Raw genomic sequence first — 21,795 nt, forward strand, 5'->3', positions numbered from 1 at the left:
GCATGTTGAACACACATAGGGCTTCTCTCCAGTATGAATTTTTAAATGTTTTCCAAGAACATCCTTCCATTTAAATGATTTGTTGCATGTAGAACACACATAGGGCTTCTCTCCAGTATGAATTCTTAAATGTCTTTCAAGACCACCTTTCAATGTAAATGATTTGTTGCATGTTGAACACACACAGGGCACCTCTCCAGTATGAATTACTCAATGTTGCCTGAGAACTTCTTTCTGTATAAATTATTTGTTATATATTGAACACACATAGGGTTTCTCTCCAGTATAAATTTTTAAATGTTTTTCAAGACCATTATTCCATGTAAATGATTTGTTGTATGTTGAACACACACAGGGTTTCTAACCAGTATGAATTTTTATATGTTGTACAAGACCATCCTTCCATGTAAATGATTTGTTGCATGTTGAACACACATAGGGCTTCTCTCCAGTATGAATTTTTAAATGTTTTCCAAGAACATCCTTCCATTTAAATGATTTGTTGCATGTAGAACACACATAGGGCTTCTCTCCAGTATGAATTTTTAAATGTTTTTCAAGACCATCCTTCCATGTAAATGATTTGTTGCATGTTGAACACACATAGGGCTTCTCTCCAGTATGAATTCTTAAATGTTGTTCAAGACCACTCTTCAATGTAAATGATTTGTTGCATGTTGAACACACATAGGGGTTCTCTCCTTTATGAATAAGTGAATGTCGTCTGAGAACTTTTTTCTGTGTAAATGATTTTTTACATGTTGAACACACATAGGGTCTCTCTCCAGTATGAATTTTTAAATGTATTTCAAGGCCAACCTTCCTTGTAAATGATTTGTTGCATGTTGAGCACACATAGGGTTTCTCTCCAGTATGAATTCCTAAATGATTTTCAAGACCTTTCTTCCGTTTGAATAATTTGTTGCACGTTGAACACACATAGGGCTTCTCTCCAGTATGAATTCTTAAATGTTGTTTAAGACCATCCTTCAAAGTAAATGATTTGTTGCATGTTGAACACACATAGGGCTTCTCTCCCGTATGAATTCTTAAATGTTGTTCAAGACCATCCTTCCATGTAAATGATTTGTTGCACTTTGAACACACATAGGGCTTCTCTCCAGTATGAATTTTTAAATGTTTTTCAAGACCATCCTTCCACGTAAATGATTTGTTGCATGTTGAACACACATAGGGCTTCTCTCCAGTATGAATTAGTGAATGTCGTCTGAGAACTTTTTTCTGTGTAAATGATTTTTTACATGTTGAACACACATAGGGCTTCTCTCCAGTATGAATTCTTAAATGTTGTTCAAGACCATCCTTCCATGTAAATGATTTGTTGCACTTTGAACACACATAGGGCTTCTCTCCAGTATGAATTTTTAAATGTTTTTCAAGACCATCCTTCCACGTAAATGATTTGTTGCATGTTGAACACACATAGGGCTTCTCTCCAGTATGAATTAGTGAATGTCGTCTGAGAACTTTTTTCTGTGTAAATGATTTTTTACATGTTGAACACACATAGGGTTTCTCTCCAGTATGAATTTTTAAATGTTTTTCAAGACCATCCTTCCATGTAAATGATTTGTTGCATGTTGAACACATATAGGCCTTCTCTCCAGTATGAATTCTTAAATGTTTCCTGAGATTTGACTTCTGTGCAAATGCTTTATTACAAACTGAGCATGCAAAGGGATTATCTCCAGTATGAGTTCTGGAATGCTTTGGGGGATCTTGCTTGCTGACAACACTATGAGTTTTCCAATTCTTTTTAACACTATGTTTAAATGCTAAAGGATTGATACAATTGGAACACAACAATGACTTTTCAACAGTACAAACTCCTGTATATTCCATGAGGCTTTTAATCTCCTTTAATGATTCCTTGCACATTGAGCATTCAAAAGATTTTGTTCTAGTATGATTTTGCACATGATCCGCAAATTCACATTTATCATAATACAAATTACTTCCATCATTCAAAATGGCATAACCTTCTGAGTTCGAAGATTTTGTAGATTCTCCTTCCCTTGTAGATTCTAGATTAGTTCCACTAATCTTTGTTGCAGAGTAGAATGTTGTCGCTAGTGTCGAGCTGCAAGAAAGAAATGCTATTGGAAGTGATTTGGGAATAAAGTTTTGATTTGTAACATGAGTTGTCGAAGATATGAATGTGCAGCATCATCCAAGTATTTTACACACACACACACACACACACAACAGTAAGGGTGAATTTATTTTCAATTTTTTCCTCCATTCGAAAAGCCCCTTTGATATTCCAAAATAAAAAAAACTACATACGCTTAGAAATCCATCTACAGCATTATCATGAATTTTCATGTAGTTTGCTTTAACTGTTATCTAGATATTCTCAATAGTTTAACAGACTTACATAATCGCGAAATTTTGGGAATATCTAGATAACAGAGAAACAAGACTACTTGAAAATACATGTCAATGCTCTAGATGGAGTTCTAAACGTACGTAATTTTTCATATTTTGAAATACCACAGCGGATTTTCGAGTAAAGAGGAAAATTTGAAAAAATACGCCCTTACGGCTGCCAAAGGTCCAGTCGAGCCTTAATGCCAGATGGTCGATATTTCGACCAGCAGCACGCAGCAGCAATTATCATGCAATTTCTCACAAAATACACACGATATTTGAACTCTGGCTTATGTATATTTAATATACATATAAAGGTATGACATACTTGGGACGTTCAATATATGTTTCCCTGTGCTATAAAATATTGTATAAAGCAATACCATTAAAAAGAAGCACATAGTTAACAAGCGCCACCCTTCGTCTACAAGGAACAACAATCGATTCGTTATCAGACATGAAGGCGCATGCGCTCAAGGGCGAAAAGTAAATGCATGTTCGGAAAACGTGGGCTCGCATCATAAGGAGTTCAGAAGCATAGATGGTGCACACGTGTTGGAAAGCTGGAGTAAACATCCCCTGTCACAATGCGCATGAGGAATGCATTGCCATCTTGCTGGTATTGCATTAAACCTTCAAGGCTGCAGCCCATGCTCATCAGTCGATTATCACGACACAGTTGATGAGGAACCCAACGCTCGCCCCCACTCAGCAGGGCAAACAAAACAAAAAATTGAAGAATTGAGGTGGGAACAGCTGCCCCACCCTCCATACAGCCCCGATTTATCACGGAGTGATATCCATCTTTTTCCGTTGTTAAAGTCTGAATTGCAAGGTTACAGTTTCGAAACAGATGAAGAAGTGAAGTGGAATGTGAGAATAGTGCTCAATAGCCAGAGCCCTGATTTTCTTGCAAAGGGTATGGACAAATTGGTGCAACGGTGAGACAAATGCCTGAATCTCTATGGGGATTATGTGGAGAAGTGAGGAAGGAACCTCCTACACATGTATGTATAGTTTTCTAATGCAGCTTAAAAATATATTTTTTTTACAGCATGTGGAAACTTATATTGAATGACCCACGTACTCAAGTTGCAAAACATTCATTGTTACTACTATTAGAAAGCGAAGTTTAAAAAAAGTCCTTTGTTTATCTTCCTTTCACTTTGTTACCACCATATTATTATGGGATAGATTTCTAAAAGCAGTTATTACTTGTAAACTACTACATCTATTTTGAAAAATAAATTCTACAAGCAAGAATGAGTAAAAAGCAACTTTTTAAGCAGCATCCGACAATTAAGGATTCAGGGGGGACATAGGGGCAAAGGCCGATCCTTGAAATTTGTCTCAACCACGTGTTAGCACATGGCAGGAATTAACGCGTCATTTCATAAAAACTGTTCACTGTATTTCAGTTGTTTGTTTGTTACCACCATATTATTATGGGATAGATTTCTAAAAGCAGTTATTACTTGTAAACTACTACATCTATTTTGAAAAATAAATTCTACAAGCAAGAATGAGTAAAAAGCAACTTTTTAAGCAGCATCCGACAATTAAGGATTCAGGGGGGACATAGGGGCAAAGGCCGATCCTTGAAATTTGTCTCAACCACGTGTTAGCACATGGCAGGAATTAACGCGTCATTTCATAAAAACTGTTCACTGTATTTCAGTTGTTTGTTTGTTACCACCATATTATTATGGGATAGATTTCTAAAAGCAGTTATTACTTGTAAACTACTACATCTATTTTGAAAAATAAATTCTACAAGCAAGAATGAGTAAAAAGCAACTTTTTAAGCAGCATCCGACAATTAAGGATTCAGGGGGGACATAGGGGCAAAGCTCGATTGTTGAAATTTGCCCCAACCACGTGTTAGCACATGGCAGGAATTAACGTGTCATTTCATAAAAACTGTACACTGTATTTCAGTTGTTTTTTTATTACTAGTTTACGTATAAAGGTCATAGATACTGTAATTGCAAAACAATACGTCCATTGTTAAACGCCGTTTGAAAAAGCTTTCGTGTCTCTTTTGTTACTATGGGATTAAAGGCTATAACTGCTGATCTACTGCATCTCTTTTAACAATTTAAATTCTAAATGTAAGAATTAGTAAAAACCAACATTTTAAGTAACATCTGGAAATTGAATGTCCAGAGGGGAAACGGGGACAAAGGCCCAAAATTCAAACTCTTCCATAATTACGCAAAATTTTCGAACTTTGATATTTGAGTTTCTCTTTCGCAGTGCCGGCACAAGAATTACATATTTTCATAGTATGGTCTTTTGTTGTGCTTCCCTCCAAATTTGGTCAATCGAGAGTTCATTGGGCCGATTCTATGTGAAATTCCTGACATTGTCCCGAAGCTGGCAACATTGCCACTTTATATAAGGTTGTCTTTTTTCTTTACTCTAAAAGTATCAGTCTCATTTCAACCAAATTTGCACAATTGTTGGAATGTACTGCCGCTACGTACTACATTTTTCATTTGCTTCGGTCTATTAAGGGGGTACAGGGGAGTACAGTATGCCAACATTTTCTTAAACAATTAAACTTTATTTTTATTTTTCTTCGTTTAACACTAGTTTTTGCAAGGCACAATGTATAAATTTTACCTACACTAAAAACCATGTCTTTATGAAAAAGAAAAAAAAAAAAAGAAATTTCATCTGTCTACGACAATTAGTTCTTGAGTTGTGATTTTTCTTGTACTTCGCGGTAAGTTTGTAAAGTGCATGCTTGGAAATGCGGCAGCGTGAACGAGAATAGATGTACAAGAGAGGTCCGGCAGCTAAAGGTTAACCTTTAAGTAGGCATGTGGGGGTCAATTTGACCCCAAGTAGATATTTCATTTATGCCCAGACACTTGCAGACTGGTCACATTGCTAGCTTACTAATACCTTCCTAAAACATTCTCATTCAAATGTCAGGATCACTTCCTTCAATATGTGAGTAATGGAAGCAAGGGAAACTCCTCCAAACTTGCTGGGGGTCAAATTTACTCCTGTCTGCCTGGTAAGGTGTGTGATTCTTAGTTAATATATTTTCATTTTTTTAAATTAAAAAAAAAAAAATGGGTTGGGCAACTATTGAAACACATTGTACAAGGCACTCCACATCTGGAGTACCACATTATGCTTGCAAGTTGAAGCACCCGAAAATATCAATTTGTGTCTGAAGTTCTCAAAAACAACTACCATGATGATAAAAAAAAAGCACGTTGGTTATTTGCAGTAACAATATTAAAGATGATGGAAATATCCTAAGCCTGCTTTTCCTAGGTCTATTTGAGATTGATATCTTAATATTAAAATATTCTATGTTACTTTTCTGGCACTTTTGGCTAATTGCGACAATGAAGATGAGTGATGATATTATGAAATTGATGAAGCGACACTCACAAAGTACAATCATCACCAGACCAGGATTCGATCCCAGGACTCCTGGTATCGTGGCATGCTGTGGTAACCACTCCACCACAAAGTTCCACTCCTAGGTCTACCTGAATTGAAACTATTTCATTTTGGTAAACCTGCACCCACAGCATAGTGCTACAAGTACAGACTTTTACAAGAAATGATGTCTTTTTTGGGGGGGATAATAACCGTCCCCTTTAGTCCAGAAAAAAATAATTTAAAAGTCAGGAAAAGATGGCTGGCTACTAAAAAATGTATAGCCTCCACCCCCTATCGAAATTCCTTGGTACCACACTCTATATAAAGTTTGGTAGAGCTTTGTTTTTAAGCCCACTTTATGCACAGGAAGGCTAATCCGGACTTGGTACTTGTAGTTTAAAGTGAGATCCGAACAACTTGTACCTTAATCTTGCATCAAACCTGGGACCCCTTGATTACAAGGGGGTGACTTTACCATATCACCACCCCATTTCATAGCTGTACGATTTGTGTTGTTAGATGGTATGACGTCACGCTACGTAATCTCCAGGCCTCATGTCCGAACCAGGAGAATGGCTCGCCCACTTGGTCTCGGGTAGCAAAGCTATACACACGTACACTGGGGGAAAGCTCTATTGCACTTAAGTATTTCAAATGAACCATTAATTAATTAATAACGTAAACTTCTTTAGTAAGCTTATCGGCCATTAGGGCTAAAACTAACTAACTAATTTCAGGGTTTATTATTATTTTTTTTTTTGAAAACTAAACTTTCATAGATTTGCATGGCCGATAACAGTATGGGTATTAATGCAAGACTTAATATTGATCTACTTTAATATACACAAGGGGGAAACACTAAATCTAGGTGCCAATTGTTCAAGGTTATTTACTGGATATATATGTGATTGATGGTAGAATTGTTGTTATTAGTTATTCTATTTACTGTTAATATGTTGATTGTAATAAACCTGAAGAATGAAAAGATAGCTTTGGTTATAATTTATGCTTTATTGATAAGGTCTGTTGCTCTCACTACTAAGTACGTAGTTATATGGCTTAAGGAAAATGGGGGCCCAGTATAACTTTCCATTGCATTCGCTCGTAAGTTGCTTCATCTATAGAGATAAGTTACGTGTGTAGGACATACAAGAGCATGGTTGGTTTGAAGCCAGAGAGCTGTAGCTATATTGGATAGAAGTGACCTTAAAAGCTTGTGCGAGAAATTGTTCTGATGGTGTCTGTTAATTTCTGTATGTCATATTATTGCAGTATATAAGATGAGTTATTTGAATGGCAATCCTTATGCGACCGTCGACCAGACAGGAATTCTTGATGTAACTGGATACCAAGGACTACCTGCCATGAGTTTGACATGTGAAGTAGGTCTTAGTAAGTTTGATAGATTAGACGGTCAGCAAGAAAATAATTCTACTCAAATACCCCCTATTAGGGAGACTAGAGCAAAAGGGTGACCAAGAATTCCCTTTTTATAGTTAATGGATTGATCGTAAACCTAGGGAACATTTGATTCAGTTTCCCGATTTGGAAGACGAAAGTTCAGTTCCAAATGCAATAAGAAATTCTTAACCTTTATTTTCGGGACATACTTTGGGAAAAATTTCAAGTCATGTGGCCCAAACAACCCTGACAGGGATACTTAACAAAGTCCCATGATTAAGTGATAGATGTGATGAACTTTTTGCCTTCTTGTACGAGGTAGATTGTATTGTTGGGCTCTTCCCTCCAAGATAATTATTTTTAGCATTAATTCCTAAGATGTACAAGAAAATCATGAAAATATGGATGGAAAGTGTAGAATGAGGATATTCCTGACAATTTATAATGGATACCCTAATGGATAAATTCGTATGTATCTTGGGCCGTAAACATTTAATAGTTTAAATGGCTATTGAAGAAACAAGGGGAAACTGAAGATCCTTTTGAATTTTTAGAAAGTAGAATGCATGCAGCACGTACACTTTATATTTTCGTGGACACAAGAAGAGAAATGCAAATTATTTTTGGAACGTTTCTTGCCTAAATATTCAGAATGGTTCTTTTTTGGTGGTGTTTTTCCTAATTCATTTGCTGAATTTCAAGTGGCCTTGACCAACATCCAGAAACATCATAAGCTTGCACAGGATTTTTATGGGAATACTAAAACGGAAAAAGGGAACTTCCATTTTCCCCAACCACCCCAGAATAAAGACAGAACAGTGAATCAGTACTGTAAGTACCAGGGATTTAACTGTAGAGAAAATAATTTCCCTGTCAAGAGAAATATGTTTTCAATGCAACAAAAAATAGGAAATAATTCCCCTAATATTAAGTGTCATGCTATTTTCATTAACTGTATGGTTGCACAACAAGAATTACAAACTTGTGTGGATACAGGAAGTACTCACAATATTTTGAAAGAATCCTTGTGGGACAATATTAAAAAGAACAGGAAATGTAATGAACAGAAGGCAAACTTTCAAGTTACAGTTGGTACTTCAAGTGTTTTGCAAATTAATAAGAAAGTAGTGTTACCCTTGGTGATAAATGAAGTGTCATGGCCTGTGGAATTCTATGTTGCGAAGAACTTACCTATAGACTGTTATAATAGAAATGGGTAGTGGTGGATATTGTTCGAATTTATTTGGCATTAGACATGAATGTTTAATTACATTGAAAGAAAAACCAAATTTCTGTACCAAAACAATTAAGACATGGGGAGGTTGGTTGTGTGAACGGCCCAGAGATCAGCCAACGGAGAAGGACGCATAAGTTCATAATACGTTGGTCTTCGATCACAAGCCAATGCAAGCAACTATTATTATAATATGAAGAAATCAGAAAACTGAAACATGTTATGAGATAGTATTTAATGGGCTGAAGTTGAAATATTTACGCCGCCTCGCTCCCTTCTACACAAGCCTTGCAGACAAAATATGATTCCTTACCCATTCTGCACTGGGTCAAAACAAGTTAGCAGCGGAGGCCTCTGATGGCCAGCATTGCACACAAACACTAGTATTTATGTACGCACCATTTCTTAATAAGTTAAAAAGTCTGATTTAAAACTGAGTTCAAAGCTAAGAGTCCAAGAGGAGGAAATATTTTCCTCTCCAATATGTAAAGATGCTGATGCGAGAACGTCCTTTTGAAGTTCTTCCTTTTTCACTTGATTTCTCGAGTACGCTGCTCCGGAGAGGAATTGCCGCTCTTCTCTATTGGTTGTTGCACTTTTAACTCCTCCCACACGTGGTCATGTTTAAACTGATGGGGATGAGAGAAGGGATGATAGCCTTGCACGGGACAACCTTGTTCATAGGTTATTTTGGAGGGTGAAGAAGTATCTGGCTCTAATTAAATTTAAGTCTCTAAAAACTCCACAGTGAGCACTTTCCTTTTGACACTTGGTTAACTGATGTGTTTTCTCGCTGTCTTAACTTTCACGGTGGAGATATATTTTGGAGCGAGGTTGGGGGTCAAGATTCCGTACTATTTACCCTTGTCACTTCACTGTCAATGAGCCAGATTAGCTGGCACGCTTGAGTAAGTAATGTCCTCTGTTTCAGAATATTACGTGCAGAACTATTGTTTTGATTCCGGGTCTGGACAGCTGCTTCCACCCTCAAGAACAGAGGGTTGTTGTTCAGGACGAGAGCAAGAGTTTCGTTGGGGCTTTTAAATTTTAAAATGTCTGAAGTTCCGTGATTAGCTGCATCTCTAAATTTCAACCATCAAGCCAAACATGAATTGATGGTGACTTGAGCCGAATGTGGACTGGATGTATATCAGAGTTTATTGCGGGAACACACTGGCTTCTTTCTCTCGAAGTAGGTGCGGTGATCTAATATATATATCCTGGGCTCCATGGGAAAGAATGCTGGCTTTTTTGAGATGGCTGTCCTTTTCTTAGAGAGAAGAAAAATGAGATCTTGGGGAAGTGCGTAGAAAGACCGATGGTAATGATAAAAGGTAATTGGTACATCAGTCATACTGTGTATTAGGAATAAACTTTCAAATAAAAACAGACATGAAGATAAATTTGGAAAATGGTTTAATAGTGTACCTATTGTGTGGAATAGTAGTATTATTAATGGATGTGACATTTTTCAGGATAACTAATTTTTTTTACAGCAAGTTCTGGATCCCACGGACTCCATTCAAGCTATTTTGGAGGAGGAAGTATCGCACGGACAAGAGCTCGGTGCACTGCTGCAGGTGGCCAAGGTCAGCGTTGGAAGCAAAACAGAGGACCCACCCCACAACAGAGAGGCAAATGTCTCAATGCAGCCTTTTTGGAGGAGAAATACTATCAACATGAAACAGGTATGTCAAAGAAAGAATTTTCTGATGTTTTATGTGATAATAAAGTGGGATGCATTAAGGATTTTGAATATAAAATTAGAGTAACATATAATATTCCTGTTAGTGCTAATCCGCATCCTGTGACACATGAAAAACATCTTGAAATGGAAGAAATCATACAGGACTTATTAAAGAAGGGTATCATTGAAGAATCTACTAGCAATTATTGTAGTCCCTGTTTTCTAGTTAAAGGAAAAAACAAGAGCAGGCTTGTTTGTAATTATTGAGAATTGAATTAAAAGGTAGTTTACGGACCTTTTCCAAATAGTGTACTGGAAGAAACACTAACATCACTTTGTCAGGGTTCTATATATAGTGTCTTTGATATAACAAAAGCCTTTAACCACGTAAAATTTACAGAAGAATCCAAACCGTTAACAGCCTTTGCTAATAGTTCTAATTTGTATCAGTACACTCGTGTACCATTTGGAGTCTAGATAGGAAGTAGCTGTTTGTCTAGAATAATGTATAAAATTCTAGGGGATCTCAAGGGAACTATTCTATGTGGATGATGTGATTATATTTAGTAAAGATAAGGAATCACATTTGCAAAATTTACGTACTGTATTTGAAAGATTTCATGAATGGGGCGTTATAATTTCACCAGAGAAAAGCCAGTTTATGAAAAATGAAATTAAATATTTAGGATTTATTATTAAAGATGGTACAGTCATGTTCAAAAAATCTGTCGCATGGATTTTTTCTAAGTCCAACGTCTTACAAAATTATGTTGGTAGCTCTGAAACAAGGAAGTGTTGTGAAATATACGATCCTCCAATCAGAGTGAAGTTTGATTCAGAGGAACAGGAGGCGTGACTCACGGTCTTGTCCACAGGAAGTTCAACCAATGCAGCATTTCCAAATATGAGATAACGTCCCCCATTGGTTAAATATTGTTTCAATAATGCGAATCGGCAGAAAGATTGCGCAAAAGTTTACTTTGTCGTTTTAATGTCTTTAATCGTTTCAAATTAGTATTAAATTGTCCCAATTATAGTTCACGAGCTTAATATTGTATAATGTATTCATGTATGTGTTTGACAATCATATATCACTCATTAGAACAATTTTCACATTTTTTCACTACGTGAGATGACATTTCATTTACATTTACGATAAAATAGTGGTTTGGGTGTAATAACAGTTTTCATTAATTAATTTAGAGATGCATTTTTATTTGTTGAGTTAATGATTAGGTTAATTCGTTATTTCTCGCGAAAAGAGGGAACCACAGCTGAAAGAAAATACACAACTTGTATTATTGAGGTCAAGAGTTCGTTTTAACATCACTTTTTGCACACATAGGCTAATCACGACTCGGGATACATTTAAATTGGAATCTGAAACATTATGCGACCTGACTGGAACTCGGAAAAGGACACACTGATTACAAGACGTCGATACATTACCACTTGGTCTGGCGAACGCCAATAATAATGAGGGGTTGTGGGATTGGGAGAGGGGTGACGGAAAGTAGAAAATAAAGAGTATTTTTGGGGGTATTTAATGTTATATTTATACACATACAAAAATAAGAAAATATTTATTTTGATACATGTGGGTGGGGGGTGGGGAAGGGGGAAAAGAGAGGGACAGAAAGATATTGGGAGAGATGGGACGAAGAGGTGATTGTGGAAAATGTTTTATTTGACGTTCAGTAATAAAAACAATGAAATCAATAATCTTATAAATACCATATTTAATGTAAATTTGTTTTAAAAATGGGGGCGGGGAGCTGTTTGTTTTACGTTCAGTGCAGGATAACAAGTGGAGACACATAGTGGTTCGTATGTCACTTTAAACTGTAGGTCTATGCCTCATTAGCCTATCTTTGTATAACGTGGATTTAGAATTCAGTAGAAAATAACGTCGATCTAGTATTTTGGATTTTTGATGCGTTGAGACCACTAAAATTTCCAATTCTTATAATAAGAAACCTGTCCTCATATTACCATTTTGAAAGAGAGAGAGTTAATTGTATAATCTTTCGTTGTTAGTTTCAAAGAAGACTAATTCAAATAGTAACAATGGGAACGAATAAAGCTTACGAAAAGTTTTTGCCACCGTGTGGATTTGAACCTACGACCATTCGAGTGACAACCCAGTGCGATAACCACTACCCCATGAGTTCGTTCCTTCTTACGGCATGATTATTGAGTTAAGACCAATTCGTTCAATATGCATTAGAAATATAATCCCCACCCACCTCTTTATAAACAACACACCCAAACTCTCCTTTGTAGCAAATGAAATAAAGTTGGTATGAATGTCACAAAACATTTGAGGAAAATCTACTATATTTACGACGCAATAGTTTTACATGGAGAGGCTACAGCTTCGAGAATTGAGGTTGTGACGTGGCTTCTTGTAGTGGTAGGGTAGATATTCGTATGGCAAGGTTCCAGCGTGCATTAGCCAGTAATTTCCGAGAAAAAAAACTTCAATTTTTTTTTTATGATGGTAAAGTGGTTCGGTGATAGGCTATCAGTGTTACAAGCCGAAGATTATAAGTTTGACTTCTGTTCGATTACCCCTATTGTTATTATATATAGCAACTAAGTATTGTATTTAATTAATAATTGAAAGAAATAAAAATATTATATATATTTTTTTAAAAAAAATAACACTCCTTTCTAATGATTTTTCAATGTTACTTTTGAAAATAATTTTTCAGAATATGTTTTTGAATTTCTCATCATTTTACTAGGATTTGCATAAAAATGATCCATGTGTCATATTCGACGAAATGTCATGTACAGCTAAAGTTATATATTCTTATTTTAGGGAAAATTATCAAGAAACAATACAAATAAATACTATTGACATCCTTTTGTGAATAGTATTTATATTATTTTTTGTTCACCATGCATAGTTGTATTCTTGTAAAAAGCATGAAAAACAATATATTCTCTACATTTCGCAAAGCAAATAATATACGAATTTTCGTAATAAGTAAAATGCAATAAATAATTTTTCGGTTTAATAAGAAATAAAAATCGCAGAGTTAACCAAACGGTGAATCGAACACAGAATTTTACAACCCATAAAATGCCTTGTAGCCTTTGCAATGAAGTGATGTAGATTCAAGTAATAAAATTTCATGCAAAATCGCACGTTATAAGATTGTTCAAATATATTAAATCAATGTGTCTATAAGTTATTATACTGTCAGCCATTTGGCACATCTCGTTACAAAATCTGAGCACATCACCATTCACTAGTTAATCGAATTGAATATTGATTCACTTCACAGTTCAATGTGCAACAATAGTTTCGACTCATATCACGTTGAGATGTAAACTCAATTCAATTCTCTCATTGTATGTAACTTGTATGTTGAGCTCATGTAGAAATATCAATTATGAGCTCTAAGCTAAATTTGACGCTATAATCGCTTGATCAAATCTTGCGTCTCGCTGCCAGACATTCTACATTCTTGTTTGCTCCAGGTCGCTTCTGCATTTCATTATCATTGTTTTTACCCCTGTTTCATTCTCATCGTCGTTATAAACCTACGTAATTTCTACTGTTTACAGTAGACAGAATCTACAGTTATCAATTGTAGTACTCTACTGTGTCTCTCGGAAAGCTACTCAAAATCAATGATTTCCTACTGAACACTTTCAGTAGGCCTAATGTGTAATTACAGTTGAGGAACTACAAGTGAAATATTCTCTTCAGTACTACATGTAATATTGCATGTAGTGTGTTTGAATTTCAATTTCAATTCAAAATTTTGGGTGCGTCAGCACTTAGACTATTTTGCACCTGTCACTTTATACAGGGTCCAGTCCCTTACCAGAACTAAAATAACATAACTGTAACGTCGTGTTGTAACTAAAATATTAAAATATTCTGAATTCGGTTAAAAGCTGAGGCTGTAAAGAAGCACTCAGCACCCACAAGGACCAAACACAGGACAACACAGAAAATTATACTGGCCATGGGGACAGTCGCCAGAACCTCGTTCGTCTGCAAACTGAAGTCCAGGGTGTACTACATGTGAAGCAACAATTGGGTGTACATACTTCGTGGAAGGTCATCCCTTACACCCTTGTAGTGTGTTTAGCTCAGCATGTTAGCTGTAAATATAACTTTTAATTCCTCTTCACTAACAATTTGTTTTTATATCTATTTAAAATTTAAACCAACCTCACTTCAATGTAGTACACCCTGAACTGCATTTTGCAGACTAACGAGGCTCTGGTGACTGGACCTACTGTTAGTATAATCTTTGTAGGACTGCATGTGTGTTGTTCTTGTTTGTGCTGACTGTCTGTCGCTTTACAGGCTCAGCTTTTAACCCAGGTAAGGATATTTTAGTTTTCAGACACGCTTTTATTTTTGTCATGATAAGGGACTGGACCCCGTACAGCGTGACGGGTGTAAAATACCCTAAGTTTTCAGGCACACAAATTGTAATTCAAATTTAAAAAATCTTAACATAGATGTTTCAAAACACCTATTGATCTACTGAAACCCGTACAGTAGAGAAACTGCAAGTGAAATTAATTTATTCAGTATAGTGTATAATATGTTAAGTTTAATATTTTGGCTGTAAATATTAATTTCATACCCCCTTATTATTTTCTTGTATTTATATCTTTTTGGAAATCTGAACACAGTAGATGTTTCAAAACACCTATTGATCTACTGAAAACAGTAGACAAAAGTTTCATTGGAGTAAGTAGAAAAGAGTCATGAAATAATACCCAAAGAAGTCAACCATTATGAATTAATGTTACATACTTTTTAAACCTAGGAGCACGAAATAATACATGGCATGGGATTTACTAGACAGTCTGCTTTTCTGTGATTGATTCGTCGTGCCCAGTCGGGGATAACTTCCATTCAAGGTAAAAGGGGAAGGGGAAGAAATCCACCACAGTACCATGACGTATGAAGTAACATGTTCACAGGCATCCAATACAACTGATAATGGTTCACCTGACCTTGGAAGTGTGGGAAACACGTTTCACGCTGGTTTCTAGAAAGCTGTGGCTAAATCTGGAACTAACGGTGGAATAAGAAATAGTTTATAACATTTAACAATGACATTTCGCATTTACAAAATATGAGATATGTAGACTTTGATTTATTTATTATAGTAGACGGTAGAGAATTACTTACCACGAAAGTCAAGTTTTAAATTGCAGGCATCAAAATCTACGCCAGGTTGTAAAATACATTTGTGATAGACAGCAGATAGGTTAATAAGGTTTACAAGATTGCTAACGACTCTTAAGACAAACGTTCAACGAAGGTTATTGAGTGAGAAAATGGGAAATTGTTAAAAATAGCGGCCTAGATGAGTGAAGATCGAAGGTTTGAATCTCTTATAGAACCGGCTATTTTTTTTACACTAATTTTTGGTGCGTTATATATTTAATGTAGTGTCGACATTTATAAGAAACAAAATATGAAAACTCTCCTCCTCTGTAACGGTGCAGTCTAGGACTCTGTGCTTTGGACTCCGACTGCAGCGGGACGGCATGGATTCGAGTCATCCTGGGTTCTTGGCCTGTTATCTGTATAGGACCGGTGGCAACCCACCATCGTGAGGAAATTGGGGAGCTGCGAGTGACTGGTGTAACCTGGTTTCAGATATCTTCTATAACGGCTGAGGGTTCGATGTGCTGCCCAACGTCACCTCGTTGCCAGTTGAAGATAACTCTAGGTAGGATTGTGGAAGGGAGACTGACAGTCGGGAGATAGCCCAAGGCCCTTCGAGGTTTTAAAATATGAAAACTATTCCTTCCGTAAATCTAATTTCTCGTCATTGTCACGTGAGATTTATTTTCAGTATGACTCGTGCAATACTAATTAGTTCCTAAGTAGGATAATGAGATGGACAGAGAGATATCAAATTATGAGTTCACTGTTTAAAAAATTAGCATTAACACATTTTTATATTCACATATCTCTTTACAAATTCCTGAGCACGTCACTACAAATGAACCAATCTAGTGCACACTAGAGCCTTGGCTTATCGATACCTATGGGGTATCCTACAATTACAGTCAAACCACAACCTCAATTCTCGAAGCTGTAGCCTCTCCATGTAAAACTATTGCATCGTAAATATAGTAGATTTTGCTCAAATGTTTTGTGACATTCATACCAACTTTATTTCATTTGCTACAAAGGAGAGTTTGGGTGTGTTGTTTATAAAGAGGTGGGTGGGGATTATATTTCTAATGCATATTGAACGAATTGGTCTTAACTCAATAATCATGCCGTAAGAAGGAACGAACTCGTGGGGTAGTGGTTATCGCACTGGGTTGTCACTCGAATGGTCGTAGGTTCAAATCCACACGGTGGCAAAAACTTTTCGTAAGCTTTATTCGTTCCCATTGTTACTATTTGAATTAGTCTTCTTTGAAACTAACAACGAAAGATTATACAATTAACTCTCTCTCTTTCAAAATGGTAATATGAGGACAGGTTTCTTATTATAAGAATTGGAAATTTTAGTGGTCTCAACGCATCAAAAATCCAAAATACTAGATCGACGTTATTTTCTACTGAATTCTAAATCCACGTTATACAAAGATAGGCTAATGAGGCATAGACCTACAGTTTAAAGTGACATACGAACCACTATGTGTCTCCACTTGTTATCCTGCACTGAACGTAAAACAAACAGCTCCCCGCCCCCATTTTTAAAACAAATTTACATTAAATATGGTATTTATAAGATTATTGATTTCATTGTTTTTATTACTGAACGTCAAATAAAACATTTTCCACAATCACCTCTTCGTCCCATCTCTCCCAATATCTTTCTGTCCCTCTCTTTTCCCCCTTCCACACCCCCCACCCACATGTATCAAAATAAATATTTTCTTATTTTTGTATGTGTATAAATATAACATTAAATACCCCCAAAAATACTCTTTATTTTCTACTTTCCGTCACCCCTCTCCCAATCCCACAACCCCTCATTATTATTGGCGTTCGCCAGACCAAGTGGTAATGTATCGACGTCTTGTAATCAGTGTGTCCTTTTCCGAGTTCCAGTCAGGTCGCATAATGTTTCAGATTCCAATTTAAATGTATCCCGAGTCGTGATTAGCCTATGTGTGCAAAAAGTGATGTTAAAACGAACTCTTGACCTCAATAATACAAGTTGTGTATTTTCTTTCAGCTGTGGTTCCCTCTTTTCGCGAGAAATAACGAATTAACCTAATCATTAACTCAACAAATAAAAATGCATCTCTAAATTAATTAATGAAAACTGTTATTACACCCAAACCACTATTTTATCGTAAATGTAAATGAAATGTCATCTCACGTAGTGAAAAAATGTGAAAATTGTTCTAATGAGTGATATATGATTGTCAAACACATACATGAATACATTATACAATATTTAGCTCGTGAACTATAATTAGGACAATTTAATACTAATTTGAAACGATTAAAGACATTAAAACGACAAAGTAAACTTTTGCGCAATCTTTCTGCCGATTCACATTATTGAAACAATATTTAACCAATGGGGGACGTTATCTCATATTTGGAAATGCTGCATTGGTTGAACTTCCTGTGGACAAGACCGTGAGTCACGCCTCCTGTTCCTCTGAATCAAACTTCACTCTGATTGGAGGATCGTATATTTCACAACACTTCCTTGTTTCAGAGCTACCAACATAATTTTGTAAGACGTTGGACTTAGAAAAAATCCATGCGACAGATTTTTTGAACATGACTGTACATTGAATATAGATCAAGAACGTTTAGAGGTGATAAGAAAGATCCCCAAACTTAAGAACATACGTGGACTTAATAGATTATGTGGTTTCCTATCATATTTCAGTAGATGTATTCCTGATTTTCAAGAATTAATGGGACCCGTGTATGAATTAAAAAACTAAGGGCGTAAAATTTAAGTGGGGACAGGCTCAAGAATTGGCCTTAAAGAAAATCAAAAAATGTTTAGAAGAGAATGTAAAATTAAAATTACCAGACTTAAATAAGCCCTTTTTAGTAGAAGCAGGTTGTAGTTTAAAAGGGTATAGATGTACATTGTTACAAAAGGATGACATGGATATATTGAGGGCTGTTCATTTTCATACTAAACGAATTAAAGAAAAAGATAAGAATAAGTCAATTTATGAAATTGAATTATTAAGGCTCATGTTAGCCATTGAAAAATTTGCATCCTATTTGAAATTACAGCCCTTTGAAGTACAAATTGACTCTTTAAGTGTAACATGGATGCTGCTATATGGAGAAATTGTCTGAATTTAAATTTGAAGTTACACACATCTATAGTAAAAGTAACGTAATAGCAGATTTTCTGTCTAGAATATACAATAATAACGAATTTGATAGTGAAGATTTAGATGTAGAGGCACTGGAAAGTGTAAACTTAATTGATTGAATTGGTGTTTTAAGTCCACTTTATGCACAGTATGGCTAACTGGAGCTGGACCTATAATTTAAAATGGGATACGAACCATTATGTGCCTCCACCGGGTATCGAACCTGGGACCCCTTGATTACAAGGTGACGACGGTGTAAACTTAAGTATGTGCTTTCATCCTCTGTTTTCTATGTCCTTGAAAGATGAACAATGGAAAGATTCTGAATTGTCAGACATTATGAATATGATAGAGAATAAAGAAGTAATACCTGACTATAAATTAGTAGGTGGCTTGTTGTATAAATGTACCAGAGCAAATTCTTGGTCCTAAACATTTACAAAATTCTATCATAGATTATTATCATGCAAATGTTATACGGGTGCTCATAGCTATTGGGTTAAAGCCTTGAAAAAGATACAATTGTGATATTTGCCAAAAAGCAAAAAAGAGGAATGTATTACCATTTAATGTTCTAAAGTCAGAAATTGTCACGCAAGCATTGCAAAGATTGTATGTAGATGTGGTTTGCCCTCTGCCAATCTCTAATAATTTTAAATATATTCTTATTTGTGCAGACGGGGCTTCAAAATTCTGCATGTGCCAACCTATGACACAATTAAGTGCTAAAAGTTCTGTAAAAATTATGCATAATTGGTTTATGTTACATGGCATACCTTTTGAATGCATCACAGATAATGCTGCGTATTTCAAGAGTGAGTATTTTGCTTCATATTTGTTTCAAATGGGAATAAGACATAACCACCTTTCCATATCATGCCACAGCTAATTTAAGTGAACGATACATTGCCACCATTAAAGGTGCATTAAAAACTTACATTCATAATAATCAGATAAAATGAAGCACAATATTAAAAGAAATTCAATTTAGCATTAATTCTGTGTATCACGAAATATTGAAAATGTCGCCAGCAGAATTATTTTTGGGCCATCCATTACATTCGCCACTGGAAATTAAATGGAAACTTTCTCAATTTGAGGAAGATACGAATATAAACGACCTTGCTTCAAAATGGGAAATTGCTATTGGAAATATGGAGAAAATGTGGAAAAAATCTGATGCGTTGTACAGAAAAGATATTCTGATATCACATTTTCGGTTGGTGATCTAGTTCTGATACAGTCTCAGGAAATTTGCAAATTGTCAGATAAAATTACTAAATCTTTATGTTTGAAATATCAGGGACCATATTTGGTTCAAAAGTTCTTAGGTGGAAACACTGTTCTGCTGGAAGACTTTAGACACATCAAGAATTTGCGAAGGTCACATGTAAGCTTTCTTAAAAGATATCTTCCTCGCCTGAATCCATAGCTTTAGGATTAGCTACTAGAGACCGACGAGTTTGTGTTTTATCTTGTATATCTGTCAAGAGTACGTACTTCTGTTTTTCTTGTTAGATTCGTTGTTTGTTTACATTTATGTAATCATGTGTTTTATGTAAATCAGTTTGAATGGTACCGGATAATGAATGGACTTAGAAATCGATTTCACCTTTTTCTGCAAATAGGAATATCGTAAACTAAAAATTAATTCATATTCATGTATTAGTCAAAAGTGTGTTTAGATACTGTTTCTTGTCCTTGTGTATTTCAGGAGATATGCTGGTATCAAGTCGACATAGAACAACTACATGTGCACTCAGTGCTACCCGAAGATCAAGGCATAAATTGGTATCTTTACAGCTAGAAAAGGTGTTGTTATATGGTATTGTATATCTTTGAGGGAAGAGGGGGAGGTTATCACCACCCCATTACACAGCTGTATGATTTGGCAACACATCATCATATGGAATGAAGTCACACTACGTAATCTCGAGGCCTCGTGTCCGAGGCAGGAGAATGGCTCGCCCACTTGGTCTCGGGTAACAAAGCTATACACACATACACTGGGGGAAAGCTCTATTGCACTTAAGTATTTCAAATGAACCATTAATTAATTAATAACGTAAACTGCTTTAGTAAGCTTATCTGCGATTAGGGCTAAAACTAACATAACTAATTTCGGGGTTCATTATATTTTTGAAAACTAAACTTTCATAGATTTCCATGGCCGATAACAGTATGGTATTAATGCAAGAATTAATATTGATCTACTTTAATATACACAAGGGGGAAACACTAAATCTAGGTGCCAATTGTTCAAGGTTATTTACTGGTTATATACGTGAATGATGTTAGAATAGTTGTTATTATTCTATTTACTGTTAATATGCATGTTGATTGTAATAAACCTAAAAAATGAAAAGATAGCTTTGGTTATAATTTATGCTTTATTGATAAGGTCTGTTCCTCTTACTACTAAGTACGCAGTTATATGGCTCAAGGAAAATGGGGGCCCAGTATAACTTTTCATTGTGTGGTAAGACGTTTGCTCATAAGTTGCTTCATCTATAGAGGTAATTTACGTGGAGTGGTCATAACTATTACGCTATCCATCAACGGAAGAAAAATGAATACTGTCCCACAACTTCTCACGACACAGACTGTTCCATTTGGAACCAAAAAGGGAAGTGAAAGGGCTCTCCCACATTCTGATAGGGGAGGAAGTGTGATAATTTACATTGATATTTCTTATTATTAAAAAAAAAAAATGGTACGAGGGTCCAATGTTTTACTTTTTTTCATTTCCATGTGTTAGTACATACATTCAGCTACAAAATGGCATAGTTCGTTTAATTTATGGTTGATACTGTTTTGAGATAAGCTTAATTCTAAAGTTGTGGATTTCACAACTTTTAAGTATTCAAAGGGTATTATCTACTAACAGCATCAATATCCAAGTAATGTACTATAGCAGGTAGTTTATCCTAATAGTGAACTTCAATGCCCAGTAAACAAATCTTTGGGGTACTGTTGCTTAACCAAGATATTAAGGGGCAAAATCAGGCAAAAACTGCATTTTGGACCCTCTTTGTTGCTGCATAACAATGGAAAGAAATCATGCCCTAAAAAAAACAATTGAATGGATATAAGCAAACAGTCTTATATTAACAGTATATCAAAACACAAGTTTGGGATTAGTAAGTCTTGAAGCTTTCCTGGCGACGAATGATGAAAAGATTATCTCGGGCTATCGACCAGGTGAGTTGCGGAAAACATTCCAAGCTTTCGAGAACTAACGTCCCTCTCATCTTCAGGGTTGGAGTTCAGTTCTGAGCATCAACCCAGTGTATATAAGTTCGTAGAGGGAGGATACTGGTGAAGATGGCGGACCAATGGGGTGGCATGTCTGCTGCATGCATGCTTCTGG

At 35.8% G+C, this 21,795-nt stretch overlaps 1 protein-coding gene across 1 annotated transcript in view; it reads right to left on the reverse strand.

The window, feature by feature from the left end:
- Nucleotides 1-324: 324 nt before the first annotated feature.
- The window catches only part of LOC145981276 (uncharacterized), a 47,600-nt gene continuing 26,129 nt past the window's right edge, over nucleotides 325-21,795 (reverse strand). Inside the window, exon 3 of the mRNA XM_083114435.1 lies at nucleotides 325-2,101. Within this exon, the coding sequence (XP_082970561.1) occupies nucleotides 361-2,101 (1,741 nt within the window). The 3' untranslated portion in view covers nucleotides 325-360. The remainder of the gene's footprint in view (nucleotides 2,102-21,795) is intronic.

Source organism: Lepisma saccharinum, chromosome 29 (genome assembly GCF_977018435.1).
Source record: "Lepisma saccharinum chromosome 29, izLepSacc3.1, whole genome shotgun sequence".
NCBI lineage: Eukaryota > Metazoa > Arthropoda > Insecta > Zygentoma > Lepismatidae > Lepisma > Lepisma saccharinum.